The sequence below is a fragment of the Orussus abietinus genome, unplaced genomic scaffold (assembly GCF_000612105.2).
Source record: "Orussus abietinus isolate OABI.00-Male unplaced genomic scaffold, Oabi_2.0 scaffold56, whole genome shotgun sequence".
Taxonomy (NCBI): domain Eukaryota; kingdom Metazoa; phylum Arthropoda; class Insecta; order Hymenoptera; family Orussidae; genus Orussus; species Orussus abietinus.
The window spans coordinates 231,315-252,603 of NW_019394240.1; the positions used below are offsets into that span (position 1 = coordinate 231,315).

The 21,289-nt window shown below is 45.2% G+C and overlaps 1 protein-coding gene across 2 annotated transcripts in view; it reads right to left on the bottom strand.

Annotated features, from left to right (window-relative positions):
• The window catches only part of LOC105700271 (AT-rich interactive domain-containing protein 5B), a 109,736-nt gene that overhangs the window by 79,360 nt on the left and 9,087 nt on the right, over positions 1-21,289 (bottom strand). The window contains exons 1-2 of one of the 2 annotated variants that reach the window (XM_012425949.2): positions 17,434-18,489; positions 10,927-11,178 (exon numbers count right to left, since the gene is read on the bottom strand). In XM_012425949.2, the coding sequence (XP_012281372.1) occupies positions 10,927-11,178; positions 17,434-17,685 (504 nt within the window). In that variant the 5' untranslated portion in view covers positions 17,686-18,489. Of the gene's footprint in view, positions 1-10,926; positions 11,179-17,433; positions 18,490-21,289 lie in introns of those variants that run through there. The other variant, XM_012425950.2, reaches the window with a different exon arrangement.

Here is a 21,289-nt window from a genome sequence, read left to right on the forward strand (position 1 = left end):
GACCGTGTTACATGTTTATACACCATGTCATTCCTGGATAAATACAAATAAATCAACACCATTCAAGATTAATTCTTACTTTTATACCTGGTTTCGAAACATCCCATTTTAAGTTAGGATTCCGACCTTCTCCCGGAATTTCGTGTTCAGTTCCGTATCCGAGCTCGGCTCTCTAGTTTTTCTTTTTTTCTCTCCTACCTAAGTAAGTCACGCTGGGCAGTATTTCTGCTTTTAGTCAGGTCCCATTTTGTATTTTCTCTCTCCTTCCCATTGTACGTCTCTCTCCGCGGGCGGAAACCCGAAACGCGGGAGTTTTCCCGTTCCCGATGCTATATCCGAGAACGAAAGTGTCGCCGCTAGTGAGTTAACCTATAAATCGCAGGTAGACCCTCCGCTCCGGTGTGCGCGCGCATGCGATGCACCTGCACCTGCGAGCGCCCCTCCCCTGCCCTGCCCACAGCTGCGCCAGGTATCGAGACACAATGAACGAGATACCACTGTATCTATATGCTCTCAACCTGTGCTAATTCGAGTTAGTATTATTTATTATACTACACTGATAAAAATCGATGTAAACGTACATGGGCATTTTTATCGGTGTACTGGTATTCTCCTAACACGGGTCAATCGCTCTCGATAATCGCTAATTAGTATTTTTTTTTTTTTCCTTTATTTCGCGACGTTCGTATTCTCCTAATAGGAATTAATTCGAAGGAAAGTAAATTACCTCGAATTAATTACAGGAGAGACAAGTTACCCTTTCGGTGCATAAATGTCACCTCGCAAGACGGTCGTTACATTCCAATCCCATTCAGGGAATTTTCGCCCGCGAGAAAATGGGAGGACTGATTAGACGTCAACGTTTCCTCGCCTCAAATGTTTCCTGCGCGCCATTACGCTAATTCCCCCTCCCTATTTTCCAGGCATACCTCGGGGCTCATTTCCCGACTCGCAGCCTTAAGGTGATATGAAAGTGGAGTCTCGTTTATGAAACTTTCCTCCGAATTGGGTGGACCGCATTGTTCGAAACTCTAACCCGTGAATATGGAAGGCCCTAAGGAAGATCCCTCCACCTGGACCGTCGGTTCAGGATCTTCCCTTTCAATTAGAATACAGATAATCAGCAATCCAAAATGTTTTTTAAATATAACATGGGACTCTCTACGATCATTCTACCGAAACGACAAAAATAGATTATACCATTCGGGCCAATTCTCAACGACACGGCTGTCGATGCAAGCATAAAGGTCGGTAACGTGGCGCCCTGTTTCCGGCGGTACGTGGATATATAAAATTCGCATTCACCGCCGACGATTAAGGGTTTAACGTCACCTTAAGAGCTTAGCGTTACTTCTCACTTCTTCATAATATACGGGAATGCAATTGGGGTAAAGAAGGGGAGGAGGGGGGCATCACCAGCGGCGGAATTAAATGCCCGGGTCGTGTCGTACCCCGCCTCGTCGTCCGATGGGTTAAACTCGACTAATAATTCGCCAGATTGGCGCCACCAGTGGGCATGCGCAACAAAAACCAATAACACCGACTCTCTCCGGGTTATATACCCGAAGCGCGACGCGCGGCGCGTCAGTCTCTCTCGCACGCGCGGCCCGGCCGATCGCTCCGTCCCTCTCGCTCCCATTCTGCCACTCGCCCCGCCGCCCGCATATCTCGATCCATCTTTCTTATTCTCGTCCTCTTATCCTCGTCTTTCCCTCGAAGCCTTCCCCCACTCCGCGGCTGTCGGCCCCCACCACTGGGCCCTGCCCCTCCCTTCACCCCCGGCGAACCTATCCCTCCCCGAACCCCGGTTTACCCCCTCCAACCACTCAGTGCATCCACTGCTGCAGCAAAAGCCGGCCGCATACCGCACTTCTGCCGAATGCACTCGCTTTAATCGAGAGGTCGATTAAAGCGTTCGATTAAACCTCACAATAATTCTAGTAGTGATCATTCACGGGAGGAGGAGGAGGCCTCGCTGTAATCCCGCCGGGCCACTCTCGCCTGTCGTATCTGTGATTATTGCTTTGCATTAAATAAAGAGCCTGGGCAGGGATCTGCTCGACCGACCGTGCTTTCCGAACGGGGAATTATTAAATTTCGGTTTAGGGATAATTACAGGCCGCGGAGAGGAGGTCCTCGCAATTCTCTAGAAAAATATCATATTTCGAGAAGATGGCGCGGTGAGATTAAAAATAAATATCTCTGGACGAACAATTAAATTTCTCAACGATTTAGGTATCGGAGACGAGATGACACGCAGTTACGTTAATTGGCTCGAGTTTGAATTAATTAGAATTGGCGGATGCAAAAATTTAAGTTAATTACATTCATTTAACGGACTTTTGGTTAAGGCGAAACTCGAAAATGATGAATGAAGACGAAGGATATCCTCCTCGAGCGAGAGGTTAGGTTGGGCTCTCGATTCTGTACAATTATTGATTTAGACTCCGGGCGAGGAACTTGTTCGTCCATGATGCCGAATTCGAAGGAATAATGACTTTCAACGATATTTACTTAGCTGGCAGTTTTAACGATGCAGACTTCAAGGATCGATACTTTCCCCGAGCTCGAGTCGAATATTATACTCGCTTCATTTAGCGTAACAAGTTCAACGCGAATAAAAAAAAGAAAAAAAGAAATCGCAATTCCACTCCGCGAAATCGAGACGGAAAGGAAATAAAATTAATTAACCAATTTAATAGAAATTAAGGAAGATAACCGAAGATCTTCGGAATCGTTGCAGATGCGATGCATGCAACGTGTCGTTGATTTGGATTGTCGATTAATTAATACGGTTTACACGGGAATCGTTAATCTAATTGGGCGATACCGTTTAATTAAAAGTACCTAATTGAATTAGCCAAGTCGGGCATCGGGAAAACCACGAAAATCTCGGTTTACCCTCGCTTCTAATTAATCGCGGCCGAACTTCGAAATGTCAAACAAATCACTCGAGCAATTGAATTGATTGTTGTATTAGAAAGGAATCTGGCCGGTCGATTAAAGCTCATGCCGAATGCTCGATTAAAGCGTTCATTGTGCTAGCAATAATTCACCAGAGAACTCGACATAATCCTATCGGACTGCTCCAGCATCCCTGTGATTACTGTTTTGGTTTAAACCGAGGCATTCCTGTAGTTAGCGCAGAAATGTTGTTAATGAACAGGGACGGCAAGGAAGAGGGGACCGTCGGTGCCAATTAAACTAGAAATTCTCCGCTAAAAAAAAAAGAAAAAAAAGAAGGATAAAGCACGACGGAAAATAATGAATAAACGCGTAACACGGCAGGAATTCCAAGTGCAACATCCGTCCATAAACATTGCTACTCCCATCGCGGGGAATTAAGAAAAAAAGGCTTTCTTTCAAGAAAGTCCGAAAGTTCTTCGATAAAAAAAAAAAAGAAAACTTTTGACGCGCCTTGATTTCAATTTTTTTCAGGGAGGCTGCGCCAGAACGGGCGAAACTTTCGGGATTCTCATTCGGCGTCGAAATCCGGCCGTCTCTTTCCATTCCTCGTTGGAAAAAGGGGGAAGGAAGGGGGAGAGAGAAGGAGAGATAGAGGGGGGCGCACGAAGGAGAGGTGCGGAAAGACAGAGAGGGCAGATCGGTCGAGGTGGCGGGCGAATTCCAAACTTCTTTTCCTTTTCTTTTTCTCTCTTCCGAACATCGTGTATCCCGTAGAAAAGGACTCGCCGGGACTCCTTGGCTTCCCCCAGGAATGCCAACCACGCGGCGAGAAAAGAAACTGCTCCGCGCTTTCTTCGAGTGCGTTCACCCGATCGCCATCTTGAATTAACCGCGAGTTAACAACGGACGGGGCCGAGCCCCTTTAATTAATTAATCATTTCAAGTAACATCAATTGCAATGTCCGATCCTACATTACGGTTGTTTTCCAATCAAATTGACTCGTAAATCGAGGGCTCGAATGGATGTTTAATCACCGCGGGAATTAAATTTTTAATAACGAATCCGTTACCGTCCCGAAATTACTTTCAACATTTTACCTTGGGCTGTAAATAGGCAGTAAACGTTAAATGGGATGAAGTAATGGCCGGTAATTTTATACCGGGGTGTATAAAGGAATTAGAACAATGGACCGCTAGAGGTGCTCGGATGTAATAAAAAGAAATGAAGAAATTGGAAAATCTAATTAAGGAGTCGACTAGTTCTATTTAGGATGGAAACCACTGATTGGCGATCGATTGGCTCTCGGTGAATTCCTGATTTAGGCGCTTCGTACACTCGGATTGCTATGCAACGATAATTCGGATATATGCACCTGTATACTTGCATATCAGTGACTCACTAATTCGCTATAAATATCCTGTCCCCCGTGTAATTAGTTTCGCCGTTGGACCATAATAAATTCAAATTGAAATCAGCCTGGGTTAACCATGAGCTAATTATACCTGCACTCATTCTCATTACTCGTTGGCCAATGTTCCCGTTGCGATTGACCCAACGAAATCCAATTCGTCCAATTCCTTCACATTCTTAATTCTGTAACGTAATTATCCCCCCGGTCAATTTTCCTCACACCGTATTTAATTATCAGTAATTAGTGTCACCCTCTACACCGACGTATTTCTATTTTTTTTTTACCCCGATAAGTACTCAGAAAAATAATTCATAAAAAATATTACGTCCTTCCTTGACTTGCCAAAGTGTTATTACTTTCAACTTATGTCCCATATAAAAATAGAAACACATGAAAATTAAAAATCGTGCAATTAAGAATTGCTACGATTTAACTTTTAATTAATTCCTTAAAAGTTATCCAGGTCTTTCTTACGTCATTAGACCGAAATGACGCTCTTTTCTTTGAAAATGATGGAAAACAATCCGAGAGGATCGCCCTCGAGCAATTACTTTGACCAATTAGTCGGAAGTACCTGGACGACGCTAATTGGATCGTTCCCGTTTTCTCAAAGCAAGATTCGTCGCTGCTGAATAATATTGTAAATCGCCTCATGGCGTATGTAGAACACGAGAGATAAAAATAAAAACAACATTTTATTCCGCCGAGATTAGACAAGATATATATTTCGCATATCGGGTTCCCTGGAAAAGGAAAGACCTTTTTCCAAATTTAGAAATCATTTATGCTAATGGGAAAAGAAAAAGTTACCTAGACTCGCAAACCGCAAACTATTATGGGCTCGTGCAAAACCCTGACCTGGATAACTCTATACAGAAATCATACTCTAAACACGTATTGACAATTTATTCCTAATCAACGTACCCACGTACTCTAAAATGTCTATCGCAAAGTAACAATAACATATCAAGTCTCATTACTACGATCTTCCAAAAATGTCCATTCAAAACAATTGCTCATTCTCAACAGTGTACTCTGATTAATCACGTGAAACTTATAAGTCTAACTTTCTACGCCCAAATTGCGGGTAATTGACAAAAGCGATTGACATCCTTGGAAGATAAAAAAAATGACAAACGGAGAGACAAAGGAGCCCAATCCCGATAATTGTGCCCATAATTATGAAAGTGGTCTAAGTGAAAATTAAAAAAAAAAAATGAGTCTATCAGTTATTTCACGCCATATTATTTCAAACGAAATTAATTCAATGTAATTTCGAAACAACAAATATATGACTTAGACCACTTTCATAATTATGGGCACAATTGTCACCGAGGCTTTCGACGTGGAATATCGAGCAGAGATTAGACCGAGTAATTATCACAGCCCGACCGAGATTATCATCGCATCACCGTTTGCGATACCACGCAGTCTGTTGCAAAACAGATTTCTTCATACTGGCATAAACGTGACCCATGTACGGGCGAAAACCTCGGTGCGCGTATAAACGAAAGGGAATGCACCGGAGTAGATGCAAATGCACGATAGTAGGGAGAGAGAGGGGGGTAAAGGGAGGGACAGGTACCTACATACACCGCGTATGTACAAGTGCGGCACGTGAAAGCACATACGCGTACATAAGCTCACCGTGGGGGCACATACGCGGGCATAAGCTCTCATGTACACGTATGCAGAATCGAGATGCACCGCAGAGGGGAGATTGAGAGTAAAGTGTCTCTTGGGCACGTCGTAGGGGGAGGGGAATGCGATACAATGGTTTACAGCAGTGTCCACGACATTTCCGAGTCATGAAGCGATAAGTGTACATGCCGGGGATGCAATTGAATCTCGCGGTTGGCAAGGAAAACTCGAGATTACGGATTTCGAGAGGGGTCACGAGTGGTTTTTTTTTTCTTCTAGGGAGGACCGATTATCGCCCGGTCTAATTAAAATATATGTACGGGGTTAAACTCCGAGTTGAAAACTGATTTCCATAGACCGGTAATGACATTTACATACTCCGGGGTAAATGGCATCCCCGGGGAGGCTTATCTCGCGCGTTAAGTGCGCCGCGGAGCGGACTTTATTATCAGCTGTTAAATTTACCCTCGACCTCTTCATTATTATTAAATTAAATAGAGCCAAGGTGAGCGCTCGCGTATAATCCCGGATTTTAGATCGGACAAAGTGGACGCAATTAAAACGCACCCTTTGAAAATCGAGGGGACGTGTACCCGAAGGTACGTTAATTAGTGATGCACAAAAATGAATTGACACGCAAGTCCTGTAATTCAATGTCGGTGGTATACCTCGTAACCACGCGGGTCGTTTAGCACAATTAAACTAGACCGCGATCATATCTAGATGGTTGCAAGTATTTCATTTTCCTTTACCGATAATTGAGTCGTGTATTAATATCCGAATTTCAGGATTTAAAAGCATCCGAAGGACAAAAAGCCGATTGCATTACTTAGGCAACGGAAATTCTATTCGCGGTTGCAACATTCATTTCCGGAAAGAACAAACGGTGTCAACGATATTTTTCGGCCGTTGCTGCGGATTGACGTGGTAATTAATCTTACATACATTATTGCGGCTGGGAATTATTTTCCCACGCGTGGGTCGACCGAGTTGATAATTCTCTCTTTTTTTATTTTTTTTAATTTCAACATTCCGGGGAGAATATATCTGCAAGTTTATACCGTAAAAGCTCCCTTATGACGTCGTAAAGATCGAGGCTTCCGGGTTCGCGAGGAAGCCAGCCCCGAAGTCAGGAACAGTTTCCGACAGTTTCTGACGAGGCAAATGACTACGACGTGGCAGGAGCTGTTCTGAATAATTCATTTCGAGCTCCGTCTACTCAGCGATTTCTATAGTGATTCCACGGAGTGAGAGAAGAATCTTATACCGGGATATGAGGAACAATGCGCGGGTAATGTCGGTACCTGCATGACTCGATCGTGTATTACGCATTACGCGATCCCCCTGTCTTACAAAACTTCCTGGGAAACGCGTTCGCTTTGTAATAATCTCGACAAAGAGATAACACTTAGTGGCGGCGATATTAAAAAAAGCAACTTATATGAATAAAAAATCCCGGCGCATCGTTGGGAAGTACTATAGAGATATGAGTCTCGTATCTTTTATTAAGCAGCATTTAATGTAGGAATATATCAGAATGGTTACGTTATGATTAGGTAAAAAAAAAAAACAAAAATAAAAAAAGAGTATATCGGGTGGGTATTTCATTCGTCTTGTCGAGAAAGTAGGGTTTCACGGTATTATGTCGTGATTACTATGGGTGGGTGGAGCGATAAGGGGATAAATCAGAGAAGGAGGAGTGTCGAAAACACTCGCGAAAGGACGAAAACTCGTCGGAAGGGTTCGAGAAGGGTCGAAAGAATGTGACTAATCCCGCCGTGTAGACTCTAAGGGTTCAATTCAAGGGTAGACCCGCGTGTATGTTGTTTCACAGGGACGTTGTCAATTATCCCTTCGTCTCTGTCCGCCACCCTCTTAGCAGTCGAGCCGTAATTTTAACAGGGTTTACAACAGGGTCTGTCCTGCAGGAGTACGGAACGAAATTTCTCACGAAGGGACGCCGGTGGATTTTCCCTTATTTCCTACCTCGGCGAACCGAAAGTGAAAAGTAGCCAGTAAAATCGTATGCCAATAGTAATACCAGTATATCGAGTTGATGCATAAGTATTGGCGGCTTTAACGCGTAAGGTAACGTGTAAAAAGGCGCCATTACTTATCCACCTACCCAATACCATTTTATTACAATTCCCAGGAATAATGTAATTTTATGTAAGCCCGTTTTAAAAAATGTTCTCGGAGACCGGTTATTTCTCTCCACGTCATTTTCAATTTAATTCCTCACTTTGACATTTACTATGTTATTGAATTCACCCGTACGTGATAAATTAGACTACTTCTTTCGCTAATAAAATCGCGTTAGTTGTAATCAAAGCGATTCTAAAAGGGCATCGGAGTCAAAATTAATCACTTCTCTCCCGATGTGTCTCCTAGCTCCTCCAGCTGACATAGAAGTATGAAGCTTTAACGGTAGTAATCGATACTTGCAATTGGAACAGCGAGTGTCGCGTGCATAGTACAGGAGGCAGAACATAAATATAGCCGTATATCTGGTAATAAAAAGAGAATAGAAAAAAAAAAATAAAAGACATCTTCATTCGCCGCTTTTCGGAGCAATTCTCCAAATTAAACATTAATTTCTCTAAAAGTAGTCGACAAACCGAGGGCGGGCGCGCGCCATCCCGTTAATTAAATATTTGATTAAATTCCATTACCGATGAGAATTCCGAATTTAACAACATATTTCACGACCATACTTTAACCGCTTTCTCCGCGAAAGCTTTATAAAGCGTTATTTCACCGAACTGCTTTTCATCCCAGCCGAAACGTCAAACTGTCCGAACTTCAGCAGTAATTGCAGTTTTATTTTTTTCTCTCTCTCTCTCTCTCTCTCTCTCTCCCTCTTCGGGAAAGTTCATTTCACGAACTAAGTCGAAACTTTCCCCCTCCGTATTTCTCGCTTCATTTCTTCTGGCTATTGAATTACAAAACAATCCATTCGCGTTGAATTACAAATTATTGCGCGAAATGTACGTAAAATTAAAGCACTAAATTAATCCGAGGAAACGGCTAACAGTATTACCGCGAAGCGATAAATAAATGCGAGATGAATAATCCCTCTCCCATTGTTATCAATTCCCAATTACCCTTATTAAAAAAAAAAAAAAAAACACCCATACATATTACATGAAACCACTTTTCACCGATCGAGGAGCCGACTCTAATTAAATGCTTCAATGCGTTTCCATATCGTAACTGGATTACATATATTCCCAATATTATCACGCGTAATGAAATTATGAAATTTACTCACAAATCTATAATAAATGAATACTAATTCTTGTTATTATGTGGTATTTAGTTTCCTTGGGGGTCTAGTTCCTTTCAAATAAAAGGCTGAAGATCCAAATTATGTCAAAGGCTTCCTCGGGGGGAGGGGGTGAAATCAATCATCCCCCTCGATAAATCCCCCTCCAACCCTCCGATCGTTATCGAGCCTCGAAAGGGTCCACTCGAAATAGCAGTTTAGCAGCCGACATAAACCGAGCATCGATAATCGACGTCGGATATTTCGACGACACAATCGCTCTCGCATTTCTCCTTGACGGAGAAAAAGAGGGACGAAGGGTCCCCTCTTTCTCCGACGGACAAATCGATCCGGGAATAAGAGCGTCCCGCGGGAGAGGCTGCGAGATCGCTTCCTGCGCGGTAGAGACCTGCGTTACCGACGTCGCGACCCGAGCCGCCAATTTTGTACCTCGTAAGGTGATATCAAAGGGTCATTCTATAAACACTAAATTATTCTACGATATTAGATTTCTACCTTATACAAACGCTACGTTACAAGCCATTGATGTTTCTTTCGCAAGCCTCGATTCGATCGGAACGTTCGAAGGCCCTTTGAGGTTCGGCAAGAGAAATGAACCACGGCATTACGAGGGAATGAAATGAGATTGAGATTATATCATCGGCAAACCGATCAAAGGAATAAAGGATTTAGAGGTTAAACCGAGATCTATATAATTTCGAAGCCAGGGAGGACACGCTCACCGCCCTCCGGTATTTTCGATCACCCGGACAAATTTGTCTCGCGAGTTCGACCTCTCTGCAAATTACTTTCCCCGTGGCCTGACCGTACCCCCCCGTAGAAGCGATTTCAATTAAGCTCGGCGATCTTTTGCGAAAGTTCGCCATCTCGCCCGACGTGGGCGACGAAATACACCCCTACGGAGGGTCGGTATAGAAGATTCCCAGTAATTCGGGGCATTATCGGCGTCCTCGTTGGTTAATTTTCGGGTGATTGGAGGGACGCGAATTCGCGGGAGATTGGCCAAATTCGGTGATTTTTACGAAGGAATGAAAAATACCCCCCCACTTTCCCGACCCTCCTTGCCGTAAGAGATACGAATTTAGCTCGGAAATATGGCCGAATCTCTTGCCGAATAAATTCCTAAACTCTTATCCTTTTAACGTGAGACTTGCATTCAGGAGTCGATCGATATAGTGACACGCGTCCCTACCCGCGATTTAGTTTTCCAGGCCAGTCAAACCCTCCTAAGTAAAAAAAATAAAATAAAATAAAATAAGGCGTCCCGGTTTTGGCACAACTCAAACTGAATCCCTGGATTTCCTCGCGGGGCGATCAAACAAAATGGCTGATCGAACGGGAGAAGGAAAACAATCTTTCTATTCTCGGAACGAGCTCTTTCGTTTAAAACCGTGCGAGGGGCTCTTCACTTAGGAATCAGCTAAAACGACTTACTTTGATTCGACATCATATACAGCAATGCAATTTTCGTTAACGAGTGACGCTCGGTCTTAAAATCGTGACAGCGTTCGGTGATTTCCAACTTGCGATTTTCCAGGTGATCCTCCGCGTCTCTTCGAGGCGTTTAAGATCGACGATTTCCTCAGTGAGTACCCCCTCGTCTTAAGTGCCGAAAGGTCGATCGATTACGATTCGGATAATTGGTATAAAATTTTCGCTAAATGTGCAAAAGACCCTCACCTCTCCATGGGAATCCCTGCGTCCATCCGGCGTGTTCTCCGGAAGAAAGTACAGTCGCAAAGATGCCAGAGGCTGATTTGGCCCTCGACTGTCCAGCCAGAGAAGTTGAAGCTCGCCGATGCTGACGAGATCGGCATCGCTCCAGAGCTTCGTAAGGAAGAAGCTGCCAAGTCTCAAAACTCGTCCGTTTCCTATTCGAACCGCCTTGTAAAACGTGTAAGGGCCGTGGCTGAAGCAGGCACCGCCCAACAGCTGAAACAACAATGACATTTATTATTGACACGTCGAGTTGCTCCCACTGATATCGGTTTCCACCTTAACTAAGGTGACCTCAAAGAAATCTTAATAAAACTCTTCCTCTCCACTGGAAGTACCGAATCGCTCAAATAAGAAACGTTACCATGTAAACACGCAGACAATGAGGAAGTACCTGACCAGCCATGAAATTTCAATTTTTCGAAAGTCCATGGACTTTAAAATTAGGAGCAGCGAGGGTTACTCTGTTAACTCGTTATTTAATTCGTCATTGAAATTAGGAGTTAAAAGTATGAGCAGTGGAAGTCATTTTGAAGGTTCTACAATGAAGAAAAAAAAAAAAAAGGAGTCCCTAGTTTCATTGAAACAACTCTTAATTAAAATGGGTTTAAGTTACGAGCCGTAAGAGTTATTTTACAGGCACTCCCAACGGATTCAGATAGATTCCAGGTGGGATAGAATCGACTTTTTGAATCGGTCTAATTGTAGGCGAATGCGCGGTACTTTCACCTGGCAAGACTCCGAGAGTCATGCAGACCCAAGGTACCTTTTTCATCCCTAAAAGGCCAGTTTAAATCCAAAGTGCAATGCTAGGTCTTATCCGTTGGAAAGCTGCCCAACTCTCGGGAGGTCTTAATAAACTGAACCAGCAGGTCTGAAAACGCTATAATTACGAAATTACTGACAGAGATAAATCACCTTAGTCGCGGAAACCGCGTGAAAAGAAGCACAAAGGACGGCGGCAGAAGTGCCGACAAGTGTTACTAAGTGTAGTTATAACGATGTTTACATGACCATCGCTTTTGTAAAAATAGAAATAGCATTCGACACTTCACCGATCGCCACAAGTGAAATGCACCGGCCCCTGTAACCGTACTAATTGCAAGTGAATGCGAAGTACTTTCACCTGGCCATACCTGATTAGTAACCCAGATAGAAATGATCATCATATGACGAGGTAAATTGGTTTGCAAACCATTAGCCGTATGAAATCTGTCTGCGACATATGTGCGCGTATTAAGCAATAAATTTGAAGAAAAATTTGTCACACCGGCGCTCAAATGAGGTACACACGGTGGGATTGTATATCGGCAATGCGTGAGATGAATTTAACTGTGCACGGTGGGTTGACGATCCCACGCTTCGTGAGGAATTACCGAGTAATTGCGCAAGAATAAATCCATCGACACCTGGAGCCGCGATAATCGCAGGTGAACGCATAATACTTTCACCTGGGCCTCGAGTGAGAGATGCAAATACAGGCGGGGTGGATTTTTTTCAATCCTAAAAGCCCGTTTAATTCCAATCCGTAACACCGGGTTCTCCTTTTGGAAGGCTGCCCAGCTCTGAGGAACTCTCGAGAAGCTTCTCCCAGGAAGGGAAATTTCCTAGGCAAGAATAACGAAAGAGAGGAGGAAGGCAGTATTATATCGAGGACGGTGGGAAAGGAAGAAAGGAAGATAGGGAATTTTAAAATGCTGGGAGAGGAGATAAAAGAATAAGGGAAAAATAACGTAACGTCAAGTAAATCGGAATTAAGAGGGATGCACGAATACGTGGAGGATGGGAAAAGCTTTTCGTTGGTTGGTCTCTTTTAAAACATCACCTCCTACCCGAATGAGAGAATTTCACTGCCGAGGAAGACAGGGTGGTTTTCGAAGGGGGTAAATCGGCAGAAATCCCCGGGGAGGATCCCGGGGGAGTATTTACAGGATACCGCATGTGTACGCACGTTGTACGCGTGTAAACGCGTGTAAGCGCACGTATACATTCCAATAGAGCCCTATGTACATGTGATGTGCGTATCTTATGTGTACATTACTTGCTCAGGGTATGCACAGTTGGGTACCTGGCGGGGTTGGAAACTGACTTTTCACTAGGGGAGCTTACCAGCATTGCAGTTACTAGCTGCTTCTCAAGTTTCGGGTGAGATAATTGTACGTCATTTTGGGAACCGAATATCTGGATCGGGGTGGCCATTTATGGGATGAGAAAGCCCAGTTCGAATAAATGGAAATTCATAGGGACGACTTCTCTTGGGCCTACTTGGCATTTAAAATTAAGATGGCGTGGCAATTTGTAACGTGGCATGAAAATCGTACCTAGGAGGAAAATCTTTTCTTCTAACTGCACAATCCTTCCTATCTTCTAACTGCTGCAATTCCCATGTGCATATAAATATCTAATTGTTGAGTAGATTCGTTACTTTTGGGGCGATAATTACATTGTACGTTACGTGCGCAGGGTATGCAAAGTTGGATATACCTGGAGGGGTTTCAAACTGACTTTTCAGGAAGAGAGCTTACCAGGGTTGCAGTTTCTCGTTGTTCCTCGAGGTTAGGGGCGAGGAGTTGTACAGAATTTCGGTATGATGAAAGTTTGGTTATACAGAATATGTGGTCAGTCTCAAATAACCGCAAATTAACAAAGAAACGATTTCTCACGTATCCACGTGATGCCTAAAATAAAAACGGCGTAACAATTTATCCCGTGGTTCCAGAATACGCGTATTAAAAAACGGGAAAAACAAACCTCCCTTCCCAAGTGACAATTTACTCGCATAAATAACCGTTCGATCGTTAAGTAGTTGGTATATTTTACGGAAATCTCTGATCCCCCTTCAAAAAGAATACGTTCTCGAGTGTAAGACGCTAAAAGATATCGAATACCGATAATTCCGAAAACCGTGACGAGCCGTGTTGGGAGACCGGCGCGCGCATCCGCACATGCGCGTCGCGTCTTCTCCGGCTCGCCGATTCTCTAGGTTATGGTTCCCTTACCGGCCTTCTCCCGTTTCACGTCCGTAAATTCTCCATTACCTTCCGCTCCGGGTCCGCCGACTAGCATGCCAGGCCGTGGGTTTTCTTTTCTTCCTCGGGGCTGCAAAAGCGTCGACGCGCGGCGTACGACGCGCGCGTGATTAAACGCAGCCGCCAAGAGCGCGGGCCTTCCTGCCGGCAACGACGATCGCGCGGGCGGCGCGGGGCGACGTGGTCGGTAAGGAAGATCGAGCGACCTTCCCCCACCGCGCCGCCTCGCGCGCGCCGAGCTCGGCCGTTACCTTCCCTTTGCTTCATTTAGCGCCGATTTGAAATTCAACGGCCCTCGCGGGCCGGCCGCTCGGCCGCTTCCGTCTGTCTTCGGGCAGCCTCGGCCGCGACCCCCACCCCGCCCGCGCGGTCCCTAACCTCGACAACTCTGCGATCGCGGCCCCGGCGTGACGCGTGTTTACACATCTCTGTGTTTGTGTCCTGCGTGAGGGAGATGCGGAGATACTTAGGAATTTCGACGTCCGATTTTCAGGACGCGCGTTGCCGATTAAGAATAAGAAAATATGCGATGCCGATATGTAAAACATTGTACCGCTTAGAAATAAATATATAGAATGCATATAGTATTCAGTATGAATAAAAAGAAATCCAATTATCTCGAAGCATTAGAACGTATGAATTTTTTTTTTTCCTCCTCTTTCGGGTTTCTCGAGATTATATGCGATAGGACTCCGATATTTCGAGGAAGTTGACGGTAATTTTAGTGCTTCGATAAATCAACGTTTAAAAAAAAAAATACTCTCGAGAAATTAGTCGACATAATTAATCAGAGCTTATTTACGAACCCGCCAATGAGATCGTCGACTCGCAATATTTCAACGAGAGCGAAGAAAGAGAAAAATAAAGGACCTACACAGAAATAACTCTCAATCTCCTTCGGATATTTAAGAGCGACGCGTTGGTCATGATTTTAAAAATATCCCTCCAATGTTTTCGCCGAAAACTTCACTTCTCGGGCATTTTATCGCCAGATGGCCCATTCGGGCAACTCCTGGCTGGCCTAATGTTAGAAATTAAGAGAATGAAGAAAATTGAGAAAGTGAAGAAAATTAGGGAAATTAAGGAAATTAGGGGAATTAAATGAAATGGGAAACGCGACGCGGTAATTCCCGTAAAAGCGCTTCTCCGTTAATAAAGGCAACAATTAGCCCGGGAATTTAAAAACCCCGATAAATCTTTATCTACGACCTCGTCGTATAAATAGTCGACGGAATGGTTGTACGCTTTCTTAGAGTTGTTTAAAGCTACGTTAATGATTTCACATTCGCCCACGCTTACATGAAACATAATAAAACGTACACATAGCATGGATTGATATTTAATCAAAAATTAGTATCAAAATACATTTAATCCCTTCGCGTCGCTGCACTGAGGACGCACTTTTCGAGCCGAGTGTACACCATATCGGTAGAATAAATCAGCCGAGTGATTACTCTCGAAATCCCGTGTCGAAAGCCAACACACTCGATAAAATATTTCAAAACAAAGCCCGGCGCTACGTCCACTCCGAGAATAAAATACGAATTTCATGAATACCTCGAAGAACGCATAATTTAAAAGAGCCCGACGAAAAATGGAGGAGAAGAAAAGATGGCCTCCCAGCCGGGCAGAAAAACGCGCGCCTTCGTTCACGATCAGATCACGTATAAAGGGGTTTAAGAGGTTTTAAAAACGTCGAGGTCAATTCTCGTCCGATTTGACCTGAAGTTGGCCATAAACGGGTGCGGGGGTGCTCAACGGAGGCGCCGCCACCGGGCTCGGATCGAAGCTTGAATGGCCGTTGGAATAAGAAAAGAAGCAGAAAAGCGGCGGATCGCTCGCCTCTCCGTCTCTCTCGCTCCAGCCCGACTGCCGGTCGCTCCGTCTCCCTTTACTTGTCCGACAACGAGGCGAGTATCGAACGCTCGGGGCCAGCTAATCGAGAGCCGAGTTACATAATTGAATCGATAAACCGAACTCAAGGGAATGAGCGCCACTGCCATAACTATTTCCAATGTTTTAAGGGTACACTCCCGGCCAGAAGTGCCCGCCCAGTATTTATATCTACGGTTAATCTTGCCTCGCGGCAGCTGCATCTGCACTCCATTGATATCGCGCACGAACGCCACTTTCAGACCGATTCAAAATCCAGCTCCTCTTTAGGCATCCCATTCCCTTGGATTGATCTCTTTCCAATTATCGATCTACCGGCCCGAGATCTTCGTTTTCCGAGGAATATGCGGCGGATGGGAAAACGATAAATGTGATATTTTTCTTCTGGTATGTCTGAGTAACTTCCACGTGTTAAGGTGTTATGAAAGCATTATATACGTACACAAAGAGCCATATAATTTGACCCAAAAATTCAAAATACAGGCGTCCTTCGATTTATTCTCAGTATACGTTTTAAGCGAATGAAAATCCCGGAAATATAAACTTTTAATCCTACCGTCCGTAAGTATTAATAAAAATTTCATTTTGATGCACTATCGTCGTGGAACTGTAATTTCATCAGATGTGAAATTTATAGGCATCGTTTATTACGAGGAATACTATTACTTGTTGGTATTCCGGATTTTCTTTCCACTTTTTCCACTTTCACGAGTAATACCTCCTCGTCACGGTATGTAATTAACCGTATGCCATTAAAGAGGCGACATTTGAAATCCGGCTTGGAAATCCAAACGCGGCCGAGGGCCTCGCGGAATTAAAAGCGGCGGTTAAAAAACATAAACACCGAAAAAAAAGAAAAACAACGCCGATGCTTTGATATTAAAACTGGAAATGGAAATTAAATCTGTACGAGAGTGCCGTCAGGCGAAGCCCGGGAATCGAAATGAATAACATGCAAAATCAAAACGAAATTAAATACCGCACTGCCGAAAGTGAACAGAATTTATCAAAGTCATAAATAAAGCTTTGGTCGCGTAAACTCGACCGTACAGTGATTTCTTTTAATTTTAATGCATATTTTAATCGGCTGAAATACCAGCAAAACCGACTAAAACGATAAATCGAGATCAAAGGGCAAATGACAAACTTCAAAACGATAATAAACCAAAATAGCAATCGATAAATAAAGATCCGATATTAAACGAGATTAAACGTAATTGCGGACAAAAACATACGCTAACGCGCGAAAGAAGAATAATCACATTGTAGGGAGTCAAAGGGAGCGATAATAGAAAACAATTGTAAATAAGAACAGATAATAATGCAGGCATTTTGTGCGCCATTAAATCGAGGAAATAGGGTCCGCAGTTAATAATCCCAACAATTGCCGACTAAGCAATCAAACGAGCTCGATTTCATCACGCACACGTAATACGGCATGAATCATGCAGCAAAAACACGTTGGTGACGTGTCCGTTAAATACGAGGCAATTCCGAAATTTCATTCGACGGGAACGCGATAAAAAAATCAATTTATATAAAGGGTTACCTCAGGTTGTAGATTTTCCAAAATGGCCGCGAACATAGAGGCCGGAGGAGAGAAAAAGACGGCGGGACGAAAATCGGCGACAGGGGTTAAACGAGAGCCCCCTCGGCGTACGGCACTGCCGCGTGTAATCGCATATACGAAGCTGTCTATGTCCCTTTCGCCCCACTCTGTGGTTCTGTTTTCCTCTCTATCTAGCCCGTGCGTTCGCAGCAATCCTCCCCCACCACCGGCCGAGCTTGTATTCCAGCCCATCTGTCTCTCTTTTCAATGTTATGTTCTCCCCGGCTAGATGGAACTGGGCATCTCTCTCGAGCGCCCGGGTACCCTCATATCGCCGTCTCCGTCTGGCCCGCGGTCGGAGCCAATACTGTTCTCGCATACCTGCCTCTCGCTCACGCCAGCCCTCCCTCCGTCTCCCTCCCACTGGCCGCTCGCCCGATGGCTCTCTCTCTCCCGCACTCACGGTCAGTGCCAATGCCCCCACCCCGGCTCTCCCTGCGTCGCGCGCATTCCACCACCTGTATCGCGCTCTCCCTCGCACTTACGGTAAACTCACTCGAGCCTCTCACTCGCCCCTCTCCCAGAGTCTCGCCCCACTCCGCGAGTCGCTTTCCATTCTCGTCTACCATATTGCGCGGCCGGTAGCGCGCTCTCTCTCGCCCGCATCGCGCGGTCAGCGCCGACCTTCCACCTCGGGGTCGCCCCCTCTCTCTCGCGCTCCCGCGCGGCCCTATCCCCCGCTCTCTCTCTGCCCTAAGGACCGATTCACGATCGCCGAAAAACCGGCGCGCCGCGTGATTACCACGTGAACGGCGTCAACGACAGGTGGTAGCGCCAACAATGAGCCGAACAAAAGACAAAGATGCGGACAAACAAAGCGGGCGCGAAGCAGGGCGAGCAAACGAGAGAAACTCCGAGGTGGGGTTTTCGCGCTTCCCTCCTTCTCTTCGCCTCCTCTCCGAGAGAAAGAGAGGGACAGAGGGCGTCCGTTAAGGACGGATCAAAGATTCAAAGTTGCCTTCCGGAAGATTCCACCCCTCCTCCCTCCTCCTCCCACTGCGACGCCCGGTCGAGCTTGCCGAGCACCAATGGGCAAAAGGATTATGGCGGCGCACTCCCGAGTAACTCGACCCTCGCCCGGTGACAAGTTTTAATGCGATTTTGTGTTTCAGATTTTTCTCCCGGGACTTTTCCCCGAGGAAACGCGCCGTGGCCCCGTCCAGGGTCGCACGGGCACAATGCACCTGCGCATTATGCGGAAAATTGCGTCGAAATGAAAGAAAATTAGGCAGGGTGTCTCTGTTTTTCCAGAACGAGAGAAGCGGACCCGATAAAAATTCCACGCTGTCGCAAATATCACTTAAAAAACGCTAATCTCTGCAGTAATATCAGCTAGAGATATCGCTCTCTCGGTTGCAGGTGCAGGATCGAGGCACCTTGCACTTGGATATTGAGCACACACCCCGCGAATAACGAGGCCAGCGATTCGCAAAGAGAGAAATTAATCTTCCCTAAAAAGATCCCCGCGTCATTGGGAATATAACTTTTTACGACCTTGTCGGCCGGCCGGCAATAAGCTGAGCGGCGATATTGACCTAAAGCCCGGTTTACACGAGACCGGGTCGAGCCGCACGCTGTGCATTTCTCTTGGCCCTTTTCCCGTTCCCTTTCTCTCTCTCGGCCGTTCTTCCGAGGTGACTCGAGCGAGCCCCAGTCGCCCTAGAAAAGGGGAGGGGAAACCAAAGCAATACAGTCGACTCCCCGAGGCTCTACGTTTGGGGATGAACCGGTACGACGTATCGATACTTTTATATTTATTGCTTGCATAGGAAATGAGTACTGACACGTAAAAAGAAAAGAATATCGACGCTGGTATAAACGATAAATATTTTACCGAGACAATATAATTTTTGTCGATTCGATCATAGGATATAAATGATCGAATGAAATGTCGGTTCATCCCTGTCCCTGTCCCTGCGCGCGTCCGTGTGAACGCAGCTTTACCTCGGCGGCGCGCGGCCCTGTGAGTGCGAGCGAGACGACGCGAGCGGCGCGCGGCGCGCCCGACGAGGACCGACACACGTGGAATTTGATTCAGGTATCGCCGGCGAGAGCGAGAGAGAGGGCGCGTTGCGCGGCAGGGCGCGCGCGAGAGAGACGCCGACAGAGACACGCCGAGAGCCATTGACACGGAGCGCGCGCACACCAGCCTTCGGATACACTTGACTGACTCGGCGGCGCAACACCTCGCGAAAAACTTAGGCTCGCTTAAACGGAACGTTTAGGCCTTTTCAGACCCCTAACTCGGGAAAGTCTTTCTGCTTTTTGCGCCATCCGAAGGCAATCCGGATAATGAAACTCTTCTCGACCCCTCTTTCTAAAACTAGAACATACCAATTTTTATTTCAAACCGTTCGCGGCGTGTTTTCCACATTCTTAATCAACAGTCGCGACTACTTGTATTTCTCTACGATACAGATCATTTTTGTACACCATTTGACAGGATGGGATTTTTTTTTATTATTTTCGTTGTCTGACCATAATTTTAAGTCTCTAAAAATACACTCCTCACTCTTCGCCTCTACGATAGTTTATACCATTTGTTTTTTCAGGAATTGAAAACACGAAGTAATTCCGCCTAATTGCGTGACAGATACGCACATTAGCGCATATTTAAATTTTCGTAAAAATGTAAGGATTTTTCCTATATCGTATAGAGTCTCGAGAAGGCAAATTTCTGGAGGAAGGAAGAGAGCATCATAGACTGGACTGGGAGTGCGAGTAGGACGGAGATACCTGCGCGCAACACCTCGCGAAACGCTTACGTCCATTTGAACGTTCCATTGAGACATTTCGAGACGTAACTCGGACATAAGCTCGGGAAAGTTTGCGACTTTCTCTTTTTGCTGCTCTTTTCTTAGACCGAGTCGAACAGCCGTCCTTTCTCGACTAAATAATTCGTTAGGGAACACCTCTCCCTCTTGTTATTATTACCCCGTCAGCAAGGACCATTATCTCCCTTATTACCGTCGAACGAGTCTCCCACTTAACTAGAACGAAATATATATATAAAACGTAGAAAAACGGAACCAAAAAAAAATCCCGCTTAACTAGGGAAAGAAGATATTAAACGTAGAACAAAAAAAAAGAAAAAGTCGCGCAAATTCCTCCCTTATCACCTTCGAGGGAGTCGTTCACCTAGAGCAGAAAAAAAAATGAATCTATTAAGAGAAAAATTTCTCACTTTAAAAAGAATTACTAATCGCAGCAAAACAAAGTGACAAAATTCCTCCCTTATTACCGTCTATGTTAACTTGGGAGAAAATGGTATCAAAGGTGTAACAATAGCCGCAGAAAAATTCCAGCCGAATAAGGGTAACGCAGGATGACGGTAAAAAGGGATAACCGCGTTTATTTAAGGTATATTTACTTCTTCGTGTGAGGAATTCAAGTGGGGACAACCGAGTGGTCATAGAGTCGGCGCGGGGGTAAGGGAAAATAGAATGTACGAGGAAGCCTTCCTGGGCGACCCTCAGGGGTAATAAAAAATACCAAACGTGCGAACGGACATTTCTTTCAAGGGCCGGTGCGGCCCTCGAGCTTCGAGTGCAGTTTCTTCCCTTTTTCTTTTTATTTTCAACCTGCGTTCGTCTTTCGGGAGAAACGTCGACCGGGGATGAAAGGGTCGAAAATTCTGGGGAAGAAATATCTCCGGGAAAATTCAGCCCACAGGAGGGGGCAGGGGAGCGTGAAAGAGAGTGCGACGACGTAATCGCCGCGATAAATTAAACCGAAACCCCGCGATGCACCTGCAACCTTCGGATGCACCTCGTGAGAAACACCCGGAGTCGTTTAA